The sequence below is a fragment of the Pleurodeles waltl genome, chromosome 10, assembly GCF_031143425.1.
Source record: "Pleurodeles waltl isolate 20211129_DDA chromosome 10, aPleWal1.hap1.20221129, whole genome shotgun sequence".
Classification (NCBI taxonomy): Eukaryota; Metazoa; Chordata; class Amphibia; order Caudata; family Salamandridae; genus Pleurodeles; species Pleurodeles waltl.
In genome coordinates, this window is record NC_090449.1 from 1,022,096,041 (window position 1) to 1,022,115,462 (window position 19,422).

A 19,422-nucleotide genomic window follows, 5' to 3' on the forward strand; every position below is an offset into this window, starting at 1 on the left:
AAAGCGCACTAGCATTAAAGGCTGTGATGAAGGGTATGTAGTATGGTGAAGTAGTAGTGTGTCTTTTTTGTTTTTTTCAGTGTCTTTAGAGAGCCTTCTGATTGAAGGAAGAAGAGAAGGCAAGGTGGCTGACATTTACTGTTGCACACATCACACACACCCACCAACAATTTTGCTGACAACATATCTGCCTTCTACATAGGCTAGTGTTTTAGAGGGACGGTTTAGCCAGCAGCAGAGATGGTGTATTGTTGGATAAGTGCTGCTGAAGCCGTAACTCAGGTTATGGAGGATAGCTCTGGGGCAGGATCAGAGATTGAGACAGCATCTGAGGGAGAGGACAATGGGGCAGAATCTGGGAGTGATTTTTCAGTCAGCGGAGTCCCATCCGACAACACCTCTTCCAGTTGTTCTGAGGGAGACGATTAGGACAGTGGTGCCGTTTCTTCGCAAGCACAGACTGTGCAGTGGGACAATAGCAGCTTAGCCCAACCCAGAAAGCAGGTGCGTGCGGCAGCAAGCACAGACGGAGTGCTTTCTTGGTAGCCTCCCTAATTTAGTTCAGCCCCAAACTCCGCCTTTTACTGGTGACGCTGGATGTAAAGTCGATACGGGCAACTTTTTGCCAGTCGACTACGTCCATCTCTTTTTGGATGTTGATTTCCTTCAGCGAAATGTGCAGCGAACAATTTCTGAGGGAGCATGGAGTCACTCTAGGGCCCCGTTCTAGGGCACACCAGTGAACTCCCACTTCACTGGCAGAGTTGAAGATATTTTTTGATCTTACGCTCAAAATGGGGTTAGTGCAGAAACCCACCTTGGAGTCATACAGGACGACTCGCACAGTTCGGGTAACTTATCTTCACACAGTACATGAGCAAAGATCCTTTTTTTGCTATTGCAGCGCTTGCTGCATTTCAATGCCAGTTGTGCTGCATTGCCCCGGGACCATCAAGACCATGACAGGTTGTTCAAAATTCGGCCTGTTGTGGAACATTTGTCTGCCAGGTTTCCAGAGATCTATACTCCTGGAAAGAATACAGCAGTCGATGAGTCCTTGGTCCTGTATAAAGGGTGGCTGCTATTCAGGCAGTACATTGTGAGCAAAAGAGCTTGCTATGGTATCAAGCTGTACATGTTGTGTGAGAGCTCTTCTGGCTGTGTACAGCTTGAGAGTGTATACAAGGAAGGACTCCATGCTAAACCCTGTAGGTTGCCCTCCCACTTTAGTGGTCACAGGAAAGACTGTATGGGAGCAAGTCTAGCCACTCTTTCATAAACGTCAGAAAGGTTATAATCTTTATGTGGACAATTTCTATACAGGAGTAGAGCTGTTCAGTGAACTCTACAAAGCTGGCACTGTAGCCTGCGGTACAGTTCATTGTAACCGCAATGGATTCCCGCAGGAGCTTGTTTGCAAGAAGCTCCAGAAATCCCAGAGTACTGCATTGCATTCCAACGAACTGCTCACAGTCAAGTTCTCCGATAGGCGTGATGTATATGTGCTCACTACAATTCATGATGAGAGCACTTCCCCCATCACGGTTTGGGGTCAGATGGCCGATGTCCACAAGCTCACCTGTATACTTGATTACAATCAGTACGTGGGTGGAGTGGACAAGAACTACCAGGTTCTTCAACCTTACAATGAGTGTCATAAAACTCACACTTGGGACAAGTAACTGTCCACCCACCTGATCCAGATGGTGACATACAATGTGTATGTTGTTTATTGTCAGACAACCTCAGGAAGACCCATGTCTTTCCTTGACTTCCAGTTATCTGTGATTGAAAGCCACATTGCTGCTACAGAAATAGCAGCCTCCAATTTATATGTTCTGGAGAATATGGAAAGGCTGCAGGATTGACACTTTGCAGATTACATTCCTAAAACACCCAAAAAAGATCGTCCATGTCATTGCCGTAAAGTGTGCTTGTAGCATGGAAAGTGGCAGGAGAGTCGTTACTATTGCAAGTGCCCATCTCAGCCAGGCTTCTGTTTCCCTACTTGCTTCACATTGTATCACACTAAAGCAAAGCTCTGGGAAATTAACTGAGGTGGAGCTGCCGTTGGGTAAAGCTTTCAGTGGCTGCTCATAGATACCGAATGTCCATGGGCCACCGCTTCGTTATGCAAGCAGCCACAAATTTTTAGTTCATCTACTTCAACAAATCATGAACTTCCTTATGGCCTTCTCAAAACCTTTATCCACCGTCATCATGTGGTAAGTTTCACCTTTGCAGGATATTCTGGGTAAGAAATATTTATGGAATACGCACACGCCACGCCTCCGTGTACTGCCCGAGGTGTCTAGTTTTCAGAAATGTCTGGGTTTGGTAGGTTTCCCTATATGGCCTCCAAGCCCAGGACTAAAGGCACAAGTGACCATCTTACAAAACCAGGCTGTTTTGTGATAGGTAATTTTGATGTAGCCACAATACATTTTGGGTCCCTTTCCTGTCGCTGTCACTTGCGCACCAACACAAGTGAGGCAATGTTTTTCTCTGGAGATTTCAGGGAACGCTGGGTGGTAGGAAATTTGCGGCTGCCTGCAGATTCCAGGACTTTACCTCATGGAAATGCAAGGAAAATATGTTTTAAGCAAAAGTATGTGATTTGCAGGGGATTCTGGGTGAAGGAAAATTGGTGAGAGCCTGACAAGTCATCCCATCCTAGAGTCTTTAGGTGTCTAGTTTTCAAAAATATACAGGTTTTCTAAGTTTCTATAGATGCCGGCTGAGCTAGAGGCCAAAATCAACAGTTAGGCACTTTCCCAAAAAACACATCAGATTTCAATGTAAAAAATGTGATGTGTCCATGTTGCGTTTCCTGTCACGGGCACTAGGCCTATCCACACAAGTGAGGTACCATTGTTTATCAGGAGACTTGGGGGAACACAGAATAGAAGAACAAGTGTTATTGCCTCTTGTATTTCCCCACATTTTTTCCTTCCAAATGTAAGACTGGGTGTAAAAAAGAAGTCTATGTGAGAAGTGTCCCGTAATTCACATGCTAGTATGGGGTCCCCGGAATTCAGGCATGTGCAAATAGCCACTGCTTCTCAACACCTTATCTTGTGCCCATTTTGGAAATACAAAGGATTCCTTGATACCTATTTTTCACTCTTTATATTTCACCAAATGAATTGCTGTATACCCAGTATACAATGAAAACCCATTGCAAGGTATAGCTCATTTATTGGCTATGGGTACCTAGGGTCCTTGATGAACCTACAAGCCCTATATATCCCCACAACCAGAAGAGTCCAGCAGATGTAACAGTATATTGCTTTACAAAATCTGCCATAGCTGAAAAATTTACAGAAGAAAACAGACAGAAATGGCTGTTTTTTTCAACTCAATTTAAATTGTTTTTTTTATTTCAGCTGTTATTTTCTGTAGGAAAACCTTGAAGGATCTACACAAATGACCCCTTGCTGAATTTAGAATTTTGTCTACTTTTCAGAACTGTTTAGCTGTTCAGGATCTACCATTGGCTTCACATACTTTTCTGTCACTAACTGGAAGGAGGCTGAAAGCATAACAAATAGTAAAAATGGGATATGTTCCAGTAAAATGCCAAAATTGTGTTGAAAAATTTGTTTTTCTGATTTGAGTCTGCCTGCTCATGAATGCTGGGAAGATGGTGATTGTAGCACCACAAACCCTTTGTTAGTGCCATTTTCAGGGGAATAAAATCACATGCTTTCTTCTGCAGCATTTCTTCCGATTTTCTGAAAAAAACTAAGTTTTAGCTGTATTTTGGCTAATTTTCTTGGTCTCCTCTAGGGGAACCCAAAAACTCTGGATACCTTTAGAATCCATAGGATGTTGGAAAATAAGGATCCAAAATTGGTGTGGATGGCTTATGTGGACAAAAAGTTATGAGGGCCTAAGTGTGAACTATCACAAATAGCTAAAAAAAAAAAGGCTCAGCACAGGAGGGGGGGAAAAGGCCTGGAGGCGAAGGGGTTCATAAGCAACTTTAAAAAATCCACATACTCCTTCACATAGAAACACACAAAGAGCACCCTAAATAACAAAAACAGAATCTTGTTAGCACAGAATATTAAGGACATAATCTTGCATACAAAATATCAATGAGCAAGTATAGATTTCAATACCTTACTCCACATCTATATACCTATGCAATATATATATCTTCAAGGTATGTAAATATGGAGCTAGGAATAGTAGATCTATACTTCCATGTATACACTTACCTTTCGATATTCTGTCCTCGATAGACTTGTACCACGATATTCAGAGGGTCAATATTTAACAGTTCAGCCAGTATTTGGGAAAGAATGCACCTGTAGAGCACAGGTGTAATGTTTGGTCATAGCTGAGGGCCAAGCCCCACTAAAAAAATTTATCTCTGGCTACAGGCCTTGTTATTGATGACAACACTGTGCATGACTGGGCCGCGAAGTATAGTTACTGTAGGGCACTAATTATAGTTACTTGTGATAATTATAATTAGTGACTTTCAGTGGTATTAATTGTCTAAAATTGTATGTTTTTATCTGACATTTTCACTTAACTATAATGGCCCCTTTAACCTTTGTTTTTTTCAATATATATATATATATATATATATATATATATATATATACACACACACAAAAAAAAAATATTTGCAGGCGATATTTTGCACTTTACAAGTATGTAAAGTTTATATTTTTGTCCTTTATATCTTTTCAGCAATATTTCTGTATCACAAATTTTGAAGTCTGTATTCTGAAAGACAGCCTTAAGAATTAAATTAATTTCCATGTCTGTAATGTAAGTTGATAAACTTTAGCTTGGAAGTATTTTCCTTCCATACACCCACAGAAATCACAGCTGGAATGCACATGTTGGAAGGCAAAATGGTATTGGTGACAAAAATAGCGCCATTTTTTTGAGACAGAAACCCAAAGCGTTTCAACTCGATGCTGAGAGCCTCTTCGCAGATGGATGTTATTTTCACTTGGGTGCATATAAACAAAGAGATCATAGCCATCAAGGACATACTAAATATTAGTCTTTCTTAAAATTTACTATACAAGTGAATTGCTTCATTTACTCAATTATCAATTTGCAAAAACAACACGGGGAACATACATATATTCATTGAAAGAAAATGTATATCACTCCACAAACTATTCAGAAAAGTTTACCAAAATAGGGTGCATTCTGCTTCAAGTACACCATATTCCTTACTAATTAATTCAGTATACAGGGTCAGACTTGGGCAAAATGTAGGCCCAGGTACAAAAATATATGTGGCCTGCATTAGTGAACAAATAGCTGACAAAGTGGCCCTCGTTTGCAAATCAGGCAAATTTTGAACTTGCAGAGGCACAATGTATGGGTAGTTTGCAACTTATGTGAGGCCGCATGCATTTGTGTTTGCTGCAGGCAATGTTTGTGGTAATATCAGGGATATCAACACTAAATGCTAGCTCACTTGGCCACAAAACAGACCCACAAATGCTAAATGAATGACCCACACACTGATCTATGATACCAGCCCAACAGACACTGACTGATTGCCCTATAGGCCAGTCCAACCCTGTCAATATATAAAACTCACAAGTTTACCAATGACAACATTATAGAGGACAGATATCAGCTTTCCAGGATTTTATCTGAAGTCTATTGTGCATACTAGATGTTCATCACATCATTTGTTCTTCTAATCAACTGTATGCTCAAGGTTCTTGACGCCCAACATAAACTCATAAAAAACAACACAGAATAAGGACAAAGATGTCCTACCAGTAGTAATTTACATACATGAATATGTATCCAAAAATGTGTTTAATGGTAGATGGACTGCTAATTCTTCATTGATGTTGTATCCAGCAGGTTCACAGGTGTTTAGATATCTAATGTAACAGGGCTCAAGTTTACACAATTATCTGTCTCCTTCCCTCTAACATCTTCCAATGCTGTCTAAACCAAAGAACTACATCTTAGTCTGATCCGCTTGATGCAATTTCTCAGTGTGATGTACCACCCATTGTTTCGGGTCTTTTTTCCCCCAAATTGCATGATTTGGCTCCAAAGTACGTGTTTTTACTTGAAACACGAGACTGCTATTGTATCTTTTCTCCCAGGGGCACTAGATACAATAGAATAATCTAATTTGTATGTTATATCAACTATGCTGTATGGTTTGTGGTTAAATGATGCTTTACATTCTGCTTTTTCTGATGGCTGTATTCGAAGGCCTTACATTTCATACATAGATAAACCACACTACTTCAACTCCTAACCATGTCCTAGGTTGTTTCTCCATGTTGACATAGCTTCTGACCAGAAAGTCTCTCAAACTGTTACTCTTCCTATATGTAATATATGTGCTAGGTCCTATTAGATTCGTGATTGTCTTCTCATTTCTAAAGATTCCCCAAATCCACATGCTTTCAGACTGATTATTTGAAAATGGTAATAATCCCGAGTTTGCTTCTGTTATTGTGTTTCATGTCAGTTCCCAATAACATCATAGGTTCCATTGTTTGCTCATATAAGAGAGGAGAGAATTGTTCTTCTGCTGGGTGGCAACCTGGGAAGAGATCCTAACAAACTGAAGATCAAATGTATTAGAGATGATGGAGGTCACATATCTCATCACCAGTGATAGTAAAACAAAGTCACAGTGGAGGATTAGGATTACTGCAGAGCAACGCACACCAGGTGCACAAAGAATTGACAGGTAGAGAATACAACATATTGGAACCAAGCAATCACTAGTGCCCCAGAGTAGAAGTAATACAACATACAGCAGAATCCTCAGTGGAGTCACTGAAAATCCTTTGTAAGCTCTTTCCAAATAAGATTCTGCAGCAAAAGCTTATTGTTAATCTATGTATATTTTATTCACAGCAATTATTCCAGTTTGATATTAAAAGCTACACAATAATGTAGATAATGTAGAACTGTACACAGGCAATAAGAATACAGCTTATATCTGCTAGTGTTCTGGGTACCAAATACACTTAGTGATGATGGTGAACAAGCAGTATACTAAAGGACGTTTTTATAAGAAACAACTACCGGAAGATTCCATATCATCATGTCTCAGTCCAGAGGTTCAGTCTACAAACCAGTGTTATGTACACAGCCTGTTCAATCTGTTCAGCCGAGGAGACCCAGAAGTACAACAAGAACTGGGACCAGTAATGCAGCTCCCAGAATATGTTTGTAACTGGTACTGCAACCTCAGAACGTATTGGAGGATAAACTGTAAACAAAGGACTGGATCATGAACTCCCCATCATGGAGTTACCCAATAACCTTCCTATCAGTCATCATATAGAAACCACTGGAGGTTAGCATTGTACCAACACAGGTCTGCCTTTTGGTAACTGAGAGCATCCAAAGAGGCCATTATATTTGCACATAGGCTACTGTCCAAGAAGACTATCTGTGTTTCTGAGGCATAACATGGATTATGCAGCCCCCATAAAATGTACAATAAGCTTGAAGCATATTAAACAGGGGTGGGCGGGATTCTGTGGGGTTTCTGCAAGTGGCAGAATTTTGCAATGTCACGCTGATTTTTAGCGCTGGGAGCTTGTCCTGCGTTGTACAATCACCGGGAATGGCACCACACAGTGTTCTAGATGGCACTACTTCTTTCTGCTGCTCGAACATATTTTTTACTCAAAAGCGATCTTTCTCAATGTGAGCAGCAGCTCTCTCAACGCAAGCTGTAGCAACTTGCAGCAACCACCCGCGCTGAGAAATCTCGCTGGGAGGCAGATTAGCACTCGATTCTCTCGCTCGCCAACTTAACGTTGGCGAGCTGCGCATGAGAAAAAAACTCCACCACGTGGCGGTTGACGGAGATTTTCCAGAACTCTGTGCTCCAAGCGGAGTGTGGCGTGGGCAAAACTCTGCAAACTCTGTGAGAGGAGCAGCGTTTACTAACCACCCATAACATTAAACAGATGCAAATCAGAATCTTTGAAAGATTGGGTCTTTACCATTATTAAGCTGCACACACGCACTTGTCCTTGATGATCTGAGGTTGCTTAGCAAAAGTCAAACGGCTACATTTCAGGCTATAAGATCTGTTCAATTTTTATAATGCTTGTTAGGTCAGTCACCTCTTCACTACACCAGTCACCACACTCAAGCGTCAGATTTTGGAGTCAGAGCAATTCTCTGTAGCATACATGTGTGTTAGATTCATTACAATCATAACCACATTTTAGACCACGACAAATTGAAGAAATTGAAAACAGCTTAAAAGGTTTTTTTTTTTTTTAGACGTCTCTCAAAACCTATCTATGAAATGTCAACCATCATATTTTATACTCTATTACATGGATGTACTTATCCAGATGTTCATCAAACAGAGAAACTTATTTTCTTTATGAATTTTAATATTTATTTCTATACTGGTCCGCAAATCACGTATACTACAGTGGGAAAAATGATCTTTAAAATATTTTAAATGCCTGTTAAGCTTTCTCTTAAAAAATTTTTAACAACACTCACCTTTCACTGTTAGCGCTTGTTTAGAATGCTTAATAGTAAAGAGTGACAATAAATATTATTACCGACTAGTTCCAGGTCAGTAATGGCATTAGCACATGAAAGTGCTAGCTCGTTCACCACCATCCTTGACGTATACCACCAAAAGGTCAGTCTGTTAGGACAACTTCTCCAGTTCTCTGAACCAGTAGTTATAGACTCCATTCCAAGGGATCCGATTGGCTTCATGAACGTCAGTATTCCAAAGAACATGCATATGGTTAATTTCAAGAAAGAACAACATTATATCATGGTCTAGTGCAGTAGTTCCAAACCTTTGTACTCCTGTGGACCCCCACTTTATCATTACTGGAGCCCGGGGACCCCCACTGAACCTTTACTGGAATCCAGGGACAACCACCCTCCCCCATTGAGCCATTACTGAAAGCTGGGGACCAGATCTGTTAATATTATTTAATCATTTAATTTTCTAAGCAGTTACGGACCCCCTGAGGCTTTGCGGACCCCCAGGGGTTCCAGGACCACTGCTGCTGTACAGAGCCAAACTGTGGAGTCCCAATGAAAGCAAGTGAGGCTTCTGTGCATTTATCTTGCTGTAATAAGACAGCTCAGTGGGTCGCTGTGATTTCTGCAGAGACCTTATGAGTTCCACAACAAGACAAACAAATATGTTGGGTAACAGTTATTCCATGATAAACTCTGCAAAGTTTTACACACCCCTAAAGAACATTTGGATCAATTTAATAGGTACTACTGTTTTTCAAAAATTAAGCACACACGTTAATGCTCTAGTAACTAGGAAGAGGATGTTAATATTTCCAGCTTATTTAAATGGGTACATTCACATAGGTCTGTCTTTTACAGGTGTTTATGTTCTCCAGGGAACAAAAAATATTACTTCATTCCACTCCAAGTAAAGCACGATTTCTCTTCGCAAATGTTCTAAGAAATCCCTGGGTTATGGCAAACAACAATTATTGCAAGGTTAAAGTCAAATGGATTGAATTCCATACAATTTATTTAACTCATAGTTTGCTGTACATTCTTCATTGCAGCTTCAATCTCTTGCATTATTGGCATTGGTCCCTCGTAATTGTTTGTTTCTATAGCCTCCAGCTTCTTCTGATAATCCGCAGGCAAGAGATTCTGCTTTGCACCCATGCAGATAACCTAGCACAAAATTAAAGGAAAAACAGAGTTTATGTGCAATAGAGAGAAAAAAAAAAAAAAAATCCCCATACCTACATTTGTGTTTTAGACTAACCAGTGTACACATTTTTAGGTTGAAGCCTACCTGACAGCGCAGCAGTCTGCTTTGCTAATGACAACTTGGGGACATTTGGAAAGCTTCCCTGGGAATGTATCCCACCCATTACTTACCACTGGCGTTGTGGTTTGTTAGTCACATTTGCTTTCTTTCTATTGACTGGCTATATTTCTTTTAGGCTGTCCAGCTTAAGTTCGTCCCTTCCGTTGTCCAAACCTTTTACTGTATTCTTCCACCAGTGCTCGATTTCTGAAAAAAGGCCTTTACATTGTGTTCTCATCTAGTCACATTTGCTGTGCATTCAAAAACAGAGGTCAAATGTCAGGCTCTGCCTTCTAGATGGCTTGGTTTTCACCTTTCTTTCTCGGACTTCAAAGTGAGAGGATTTATGTGATAATCATGCTTGCTACTGAGGGTGTGCTTCAGGAAGGCTGTACCACGTTATTTCTTTCTAGCAGAAACAACATTTCAATGTCTAAAAATGAACTGAACAGATATTTCAGAATATATCAGAAATAGAAAAGCCCAAATGAAGCACTTTTTTGGTAATTCTGAAACGTAGTGGAAACAAATATTTTAACACGATCAACTATATAAATACTTTACATGATGACATTTCCAGACATTATCATGTGTGTGCTGCATAGTTTTATCAGTAAAACTGTATGTCTGTGCAAATGTAATGATCATTTCAATTGAAGACGTTTTGTCTGTAACTGTAGTATGCTACCACACAATGCATATTTCACTTTATACAACTCCACTCAGCACAACTCCATACCACTGCACACTACTATGCACCACTCCACCATATCCCACTCCACACCTCTCAACATTGCGTCACTGTACTCTACTCGGCACCATTCCACTCTATGCCTCTCTACTCTACACCACTCTACTCCATGGCAATGCACTGTACCCCACACTACTCAACTATGCACCACCGCACTCCTCACTGCACTCTATACCACTGTACTGTATGCCACTCCACCCTATGCCACTCTATGCCACCTGCTTTACCATGCACCACTCCACTCAACTTTGAAACAATCTACACCACTGCACTCTATTCCAGTCTGCACCATTCCACGCCACTGCACTCTACCCAATGCATTAAACACCACTTTACTCAAAACCAAAGCACTCTATGCCACTGCACTCCACACCAACTACTCTGCACCACTGCACTCTGCCACTATACTGTACATCACTATGCCACTGCACACTATGCTGTTTTACACCATTGCACTCTGTGTCACTGCACACTATGCCATTCTATTTCCCACCACTCCGTGCCACTGCACTCTATGCTAATGCACTCTACAACACTCAAATCTACGCCCCTCTATGCACTCTATGCCACTGCATTATACAACAATGAACTCCACCCAACTTTACTCAAAACCAATGAACTCTATGTCACTGCACTCTACACCACTGTACTTTTTCCACTTCACTCTAGGCCATCCTGTGATATTCCACTGTATGACGCTCTATTCCATTAAAATCTACTTCACTCTAACACTATCGTCCACTGTATGCCATGCTATAACACTACTTCCCACTACAAAGCTCTATGCAACCCCCTCAATGCTACTCCATGGCAATTTACTCCACTCTATTCTATGACACACTAGTCCACCCTACTGCACAACTCCACTCTACGCCACTCCGCTCTATGCTACTCCACTCTCCTACAATATAGCATTCTATGTCACTCCACTCTACGGCAATCTGCTCTATGCCACTGTACTCTACAACACTCTACTCCATTCCACACAACACCCTCTATGCGACTCCACTGTGCTCTACACCACTCCACTCTGACACTCTACTCCACTCTGACTCTCTACTCCATGCCCTTCCACTCTCCGACCCTCTACGCCCTCCACAACACTCTTCACCACTCCATGACACTCCACTGAACTCTACTCTAAGGGCCAGATGTATCAAAGGGTTTTTCCCATTCTGTGTCTATGGGAAAACACTGTAGTACATATGGCCATAAATCTCTCTAAGTTAGTTCATAACACTCCCCTCTACACTCCACGCTAATCTCCTTTACCCCTCTAGCTTTCAGACATGCCGAGCAGCAGCCACGTTGGTGTACAACATGGCTAAAACTTATTGGCAAAGCTAATAGCTCTTGCGTGGGTGAAAACTATTGGCTTTGCCAATGCTTTTTTCTTCCTAGGACTTTACTGTTTGCAACTTCCGCCCTTTGGAGCCATCCTCTTTTCAACTATGGTAAGTTTCTTAATCATTTCAACAGAACACAAAACACTACGGTTACCTTACACCTGGTGGTAATTTATGAGTCTTTGGCTAATTCATGCTTACTAAAGAGAAGTAACACTTTAGCAAAATCACCTACCTTCTAAGCTTACCTGCACATGTTGAGAAGAACTTTAAACACAAAATCACCTACAGGACATTCTACACATTAAGGGCCACATGTATAAAGCACTTTTCTAGTCGTAAATGGTCAGATTCCGCGAATCGGCCCGTTTGAGACTAGAAAAATGCGTTTTAGGATGTACAAAGCCCAAACTGCGATTCAGTACTTGTTACCGAATCAGAATTTGGGTTTTGCGATTCGGTATTAGGAAGGGGCGTGTTCAGGGTGTCCCTTCCTAATACCGAATCTAAATGGTATTTATGATTGTTTTGTGACTGTGAATGTGGTTGCAAAACAATCGCAGTGAACACCAATTTCAAATTGGTGCTAACCTATTCACAAAGGGGAGGATGTCCCCAAGGGACCCCCTTCGTGAATGCATGCGAAAACTTTTTTTAAGAGCAGGCAGTGGTCCCATGGACCACTGCTTACTCTTCAAAAATGAAACTGAAACGTTTCATTTCTTTCTTTTTAAACGCATCCTGTTTTCCTTTAAGGAAAACGGGTTGCGTAAAAAAAAAAAAAAGAAGGATTGCTTTATTTAAAAGCAATCACAGACATGGTGGTTTGCTGACCCCAGCAGGCCACCATCCCTGTGATTTTTCTGTGATTCCCAGTCAGTCACAATTTGCAACCTACCTTATTAATATTAATGAGGTAGGTCTATTTGCGACCCACCGGGAATAACAAAAGAAACTCAATGGGGTTTCTTCCATTTGAATTGCGATTTCCTAATTGTGATTCAGATGGAATCACAATTAGTAAATCGCAAATCTAAATGTTCGTACATGTAGCCCTAAATGTTGACAACTACCACTGGGATCACAAGGACAAACAAATTACAGGCCTACTTTTCTATAGCATGGACACATCCCTCTTGACCAAAGTCTCAGATTGCAAAATCCCATGTTGCAGGAAGCAAACTATATCAGCGCTATTTGCAATGAAGGAATTACCACTTGGATACATAAGAATGCAAAAAATCATGGCCCAAGCATCAGCTCATTACATAAAAAGCTTTAACGTTCTTTCCAAAATACTTCTGAACATCAAAGCAATCTAGTTCCAGAGAAACAGGCAGCAACCCCTCCAGCTAGGCCAAAAGAAATTAATAAATTCCACATATAAGAAAGTCCAGCAACATTTCCATATTCCTAGTACACTGTCAACCTGCATTTTAATGATAGCACAACACTCCACATCTCATGCCCTCCCCCTCACACTTCTACACAGCGCCACTACTACCATCTGAAAACCCCCAAACATGACCTGTGTAATGTCCTATGCATCAGATCACCCATCCACACCTTGCCTATCAGATCTTCACTCTCAAACAACCCCTCTCCCTACTACGAAGAGAGAGCCAGTCACCTGAACCTGCTGACATTAACTCCTCTCTTACCATTAAAAGTAAATACCAGGGCTGAACCCCTCTTGCCCCACACTCCCAAAAGTACAAGAGCCCCTCCTTGTATCTCGCTGTTGAAAATGGCCCTTTTTGCAGGATTATCCCAAAACCTTTTGCCATTCTCTTCCTATTTTTTTTACCATCTTTTTGTTGGCTTTAGGACTCCGGGCGCTTTACCACTGCTAATGTACATGTGCTCGCGCCCCTAAAATTTGGTATAATTGGCTTACACCTGTTTGGCATATTTAATTTACATGCAAGTCCCTTATAAAGTGGCATACCATATAGCCAGGACCTGTAAATGAAATACCACTAAGGGGCCTGCAGCGCTGATTGCGCCAACCACAGAAGTAGCCTTGCAAACTTGTCTCCCTTTTTACTACACCCAAGTCACCCCAAGTAGCCCTATAGGCAGTGTGCTGTATATATAAAAGGTAGGACATAGACTTTTATGTGTGACATGTCCTATTAGTGACAAACAGCCTATTTAATTTTTCACTACTGAGAGGGCTGCTCCTTTCATAAGTTAGCATTGGGAATTCCCTTATATAATTTTAAACGGCGATTTCTGATCTGTGAGGAGCAGCGTGGGCATGTTTGGGATGGTAGTGAGAAATCCTGCTTACTGGTGTAGATGGAGTTTTCATTACTAATTTCGAAATGTCACTTTTAGAAAGTTGACATTTCTCTGTGCGTATAACTTTAATGCTTTGCAGCCTGACTCCAAGTGATAGCTACACATGGTGCATACTTTCCAGACCGCCATTCCACAGGAGGGGCTGGGTGTGACAGAAGAGGCATCTGCATACTGATTGTAATCCTGGGCTTCGGAGAGGGAGGGCTGTTCACACCTTACATGTCAATAGACTGAATCCTGTCCTCACACAATGGGCTGATTACCCCTACTGATGTCTAGAGACATGGCTGGGTTGAAAAGGGGTTCCTTTGTAGACACCCCAGGAACAAATAATTTTTTTTAGTATAAATACAGGGGCTCTGACCCCATGATGTTTAGAGCACATTTGGAACTGGGACTCAACCTCTGCCAGAAGGACTGCTGAGCTGCAAAAGGACTCATCTGGACTGTTATCCTGTTGTTGCCCTGGTACCTGCTGCTGCTGGGTGGCCTAAAAGACCCACTGGATTACTTATCTGCTTGTTGCCCGGCTGCCATCTGCTCCCTGACTCTTGGCTCACCCAACATGACCAGGACTGCCAGAAGGAACCGCTACCCTTTATCTTTGATGTGCTGGCCTACTGCATCTCTTGTGCCCTAAATGTTCTCCCAGGGACCCAGCATGTGGAGTGCATTGGTTGTTGCCCATTGGCTTGTCACTATAGCGCTTGGTAACCCTTAGCGTTTGGTGGTTACTTCATTTACCCCTGAGTACTGGACTATGCATGTAGCATGTGGTGAGCACTGTATCTTCAATTGGCCCTCTTCACTAAGAAGGTAGTGCATGCTGAGCACTCCACTTTTGTTTTTCTTGCTGCACCTGCTGGGGGTATTTGCCCTGGACAGCGTGAGGAGTGCCCTCCTATCCACAATGAGGAGGGCACTGGAGCACTTTTCCCTGGGAGCAGAATGGTGCTGGGTGAGCGATGCATGTTTTCTCTCGAGTGAGGTGATTGAACTGCCCCTCACCGGCCACACTGTCAGAAACCCCTTCATGGCCCCCCCACCCACCCCCCCAATCAGCCGGACCGGCATGCTTGATACCGCAATGCCCACAGAAAAGTCCCTCTGTGCGGCCCTCTCCCCGAGAGATGTGCTACCTGCAACGTTGTTGGGTCTATGTTATATACGTATTTTTATGTAATCCTGTGTGGAGTCTATTTTGTGGTGTATTTATTGTGTCACTAGTGTGAATGTGTTATGCAAACACTTTACACATCTCCTCTGGAGATAAGCCTGACTGCTCTGTGCCGAACTACCAGGGGGTGAGCAAAAGTTATCTTTGATGTGTAACTTACTCACCCGGACTAGAGTGGCGAGTTCTGCCTGGCTTAGGTGCATACCCTAACCAACCAGAAAACCCATTTCTAACACTTGCCCATCCACATACTGCCTGATCCAGATTACTTCAGTGCTAAAAGTTCTCGGGATGTCAAATTCTTCCATTCACAAGAGAACACAACTTCACCCTGGGTTTGCAACCCTTGGATCAAATCAGTCTACTCATCTTATCTTCAAGTTTCATCTCATGATCCGCTCTTGTGCGGAAGTGAGTAAACACTTTACAGTTCCTCAAGAATAACCTTGGTATTAGGCACTACAGCTCGCCCTTTCTACCAAAAACATCAGAATGAACTGCTGTGGGTCCTCATCTGGGGTAAAACTTCCCCCTGAATAACAGAGCCTCCTCCCATCTGTCAGAGAGAAAGATACTGATGACTTACTTTACCTATACACTTCAGATGCATCTATTATACACTCACCCCTAAAGATGTCTCAAACATTCTCATTATCTGCGGTATCGGAAACTTTGAAGTTAAACCAATCTGTAGAAGGAGAATCTTAACTCAATTGTGATCCCAAACTCTCTACTCCTTGCTGCAGTCAAACTATACTAAAAATCTAAACTACATCCTACTTAAATGCAGATCAGCAGCCAGTCACAACGTAGAGATTGCAGACCTGTGTCCACCATTGACCTCAATCCAATATGGATTGAGGTCAATGGAAAAAAGTCGTGGAAGAAAGTTTAAATGTGACATGTCACAATGTACTGCTCCTGAATGCTCAACTTATCTACATCACATTGGGAAAATTGATGATACAGTGGCAGTCATCCATAAAAAATTTATTCAGTGCAAAGATGTACCAAACAATCAATTCCCCTCCTTCAAATTTCTTTCTGTAGAGTTGAATCCCTCAACACAATCCTGACCTAATTAAAACCCTCCTGGGTACAATAATTTAATTGTGCACCAATGTACGGACCTGATGACAATGATCTCAAACTCCAACAACAAATTCCTTGGGGGACTTTAAGCTGCAGCGGAATGAGCTGTCAGACCCTGGGGTCTCCCTTCTGTCCTCATCCCTTGTCACTGATCACCACACACAGCACTTCTCTGACCCTACTCACCTGAAAGATTGCACCTTTCTTCTTATAATCTCAAATAAAGCTGCTCTCACGAAAAGTCCTCCCATCCCAGTGGACTTGTCAGATCACATACCGATACTGTTCACATTCATGTCCTCTCAAACTATGATCAAAGGTCATAACATAAGACACATAGTAAAGGTAATAGATTACAAAGATTTCAACCATAAAACCATTGAAAATAAAAACACCAACTACTTTCAACATTCAGAAAGCGACCATGGGGTTTCATCACTTTCTACCTAAAGCTCCACATCTATGAAGTAGATCATGGAAGAATTACCAATCCCAAAACTGAAAAGGAATAAAATGAAGAACTCAGCATCATGGTTTGCATAAGCTTTTAATGTGGTGAGGAAATTGCTTACAGCCACAGTCCATTCACGTGAATATTAGGAGTTAGCAGGTGTGAAAATAGACCCAGCATTCATGCATCCCAGAAGTAGCAGTGAGCAGTATTGGTACTTCCAGATGTGGGAACACGGATGAGGGCACATAGTGTGTACACTGTGTACTCTTATGTAGTTTACATGCACATGTTTCAGGCTTCATAAGTCAATGCACGTTTAAAAAAAACAGATCTTGAATGCTATAAGGGAAGTAACATATTTGAGCAAAATCCGTATTTTGGAAGATACAGACTTGGAAGTACATTTATTTAAAAATAATCATCCAACTAGGGTTATTCTGATGTCTGTCTTTGATAAACCTATAACCTTTGTATTTTTAGTGCATTAAACCTTAACCCCACGACCTACTCTTCGGTATTATCTAGCACACATTATCAAGCCATTTCGGTTTTATTGATTTCACTGACATCTAGATTCATTTAACACTTGCTTTTAGGTGTGAGAGACATCATGCCAACATGGAACTAAGGATGGAAAGAAGGAGTTTCCGATCTGCACCAAGTAACAAAAGCATTTGGCAAACACTCAAATGCAGCCCTGTTATTCCTACAGGCCAGAAGTGGGCAAACTGAACATTAAGCGGAGTAGGCAGTGCGAGTTCTATCCCACATGCTCATCTGACCTCTATGCATGGGGGTATGTTTAGCTCCTTTCACAGAAAAATCAGAACTTCCCAATTTTCCACTGTACTGTTGAGCGTATCAACTGGAGAATAAAAGGATGCGCCTTCTTCACGATGATAGATCATCAGGAAGCCTTATGTACAGTGCCATGTTGAATAATTTGCCTGACGATAGCATCTTACATAAATTTGGGGCCACTAAATTGTTTTTAAAAAGTGCATTTGAAGTGCTTGAAGGCTGTGGCCAAAATGCAGTATGGGGTTAGATCACTCTTGGCGATTCTGTAATACAGCAAATTGTCACTGGTGTGGGATGCACCAGGGACCCCGGAGTGCTTGCAAGACAGCTTGGCAAAACCCCTGTGGGAATCTGGAATCTTGGACTGGGGCAGATGATGGAAGGGAAAAAGGGCCTATCTTCGGATGACCAAAGGAGCTGATTAATGAGGCACTTTCCAGGTTTAGGTTTTACCAAATGAATGCTTGGCTTAGAACTCAGAGGTGGGATGACATTGAGCCGAGCCCCATGGAAACGGATCTTCAGGATCCCAAAGAAAGAAAGAAAGGAGGTATCATGATTGGTACGGGTACCTTCTGGAAGCCGCGCAAGAAAAGAACAAGACCCCCGGCAAAATTAACGCTGAGGAGGTAAAGCAGAAAGAAAGACTATCACATTTTGCGATATAACGGACTTGGAGAAAAGTCACAAAGTACTGAAGCTCTTGCAGTAGAAACATTGTCTCTGGGTTACAAAATGAGACTCACTGCGACAAAACAAAATTAAAAAAGGACTTGAAAGGAATTGGCAAAACTGATGTAAAATGGCAAGAGTAAAAGGAGAGTACCTTCATCCTATAAACCAGGCCAAGCACACTGATCAAGTGTCAAAATAAGTATTTGGAAAAAGGATATCCAGTATTAAATGCAGTGGTTGCTTCCATCATTCAGGTGCCCTTTAAGTGCCAAGCGGGAATGAAAGTTGGAACCAGGCAACACGATTAAAAAAAAAAAAATTAAAAAAAAAGTACAATTCATTTTCCAGCTTTTCAAGAGTCGAGCTTGACTTAGAATAGGATTTAAATTCAAAATCAAGAAGGAGGTTAGCTGGCACAAGATTTCAAAATGTTGGTAGATGGAGGCTATTTTGTTTATGGATGTAGGTGCCTGAGCCAGTGAGAAAATGTTGGAGTTGTGGAGAGTTGGCTGCAGAGTCTTTCTAGCAGTCAGATAGCAAACATGAGGGGAATGTACAGCGTAAAGGTATGATTTAATACCAGTTGTAGGTTAAATTGGCAGTGTATTCCTATGTGGTATCCATTTGCATTCTAAAATTGTACACTGCATTTTATCTTGCAAGTATTGCCACTGGACCAGGGAGCAGAGAGTCTTATTCTGTGTGGTGTGCCGGGAGTATTAGCGATTGTGGCCATCAGGGACGAAATAATCCGTGCATTAAACAATCCATGGGTCATTATAGCTAGGAAAGGGGATACTATCCAATGGCTCACTAAGGCACTGAGGTGGAATTGTGTCCCATGTGGTTTGGGGCGATATAGTGGCCCGAGTGAGTATTGGGAGTGCAAGCTGAAAATTGAGCTTTGGATTTGGAAGAGAATTGTCATGTGGTAAGCAATATATTGAAAATGACTCAAAATGTCTTGTGGAGGGTGGGAGTGATGGTTTTAAGTACTGCCATGGGACAAAAATCTGATTAACC

General features: G+C 41.7%; 1 protein-coding gene across 1 annotated transcript in view; it reads right to left on the bottom strand.

Annotated features, from left to right (window-relative positions):
• Positions 1 to 9,490: 9,490 nt before the first annotated feature.
• GGCT (gamma-glutamylcyclotransferase) overlaps positions 9,491 to 19,422 on the bottom strand; it is a 44,594-nt gene continuing 34,662 nt past the window's right edge. Inside the window, exon 4 of the mRNA XM_069211946.1 lies at positions 9,491 to 9,660. Coding sequence (XP_069068047.1) covers positions 9,511 to 9,660 — 150 coding nt within the window. The 3' untranslated portion in view covers positions 9,491 to 9,510. The remainder of the gene's footprint in view (positions 9,661 to 19,422) is intronic.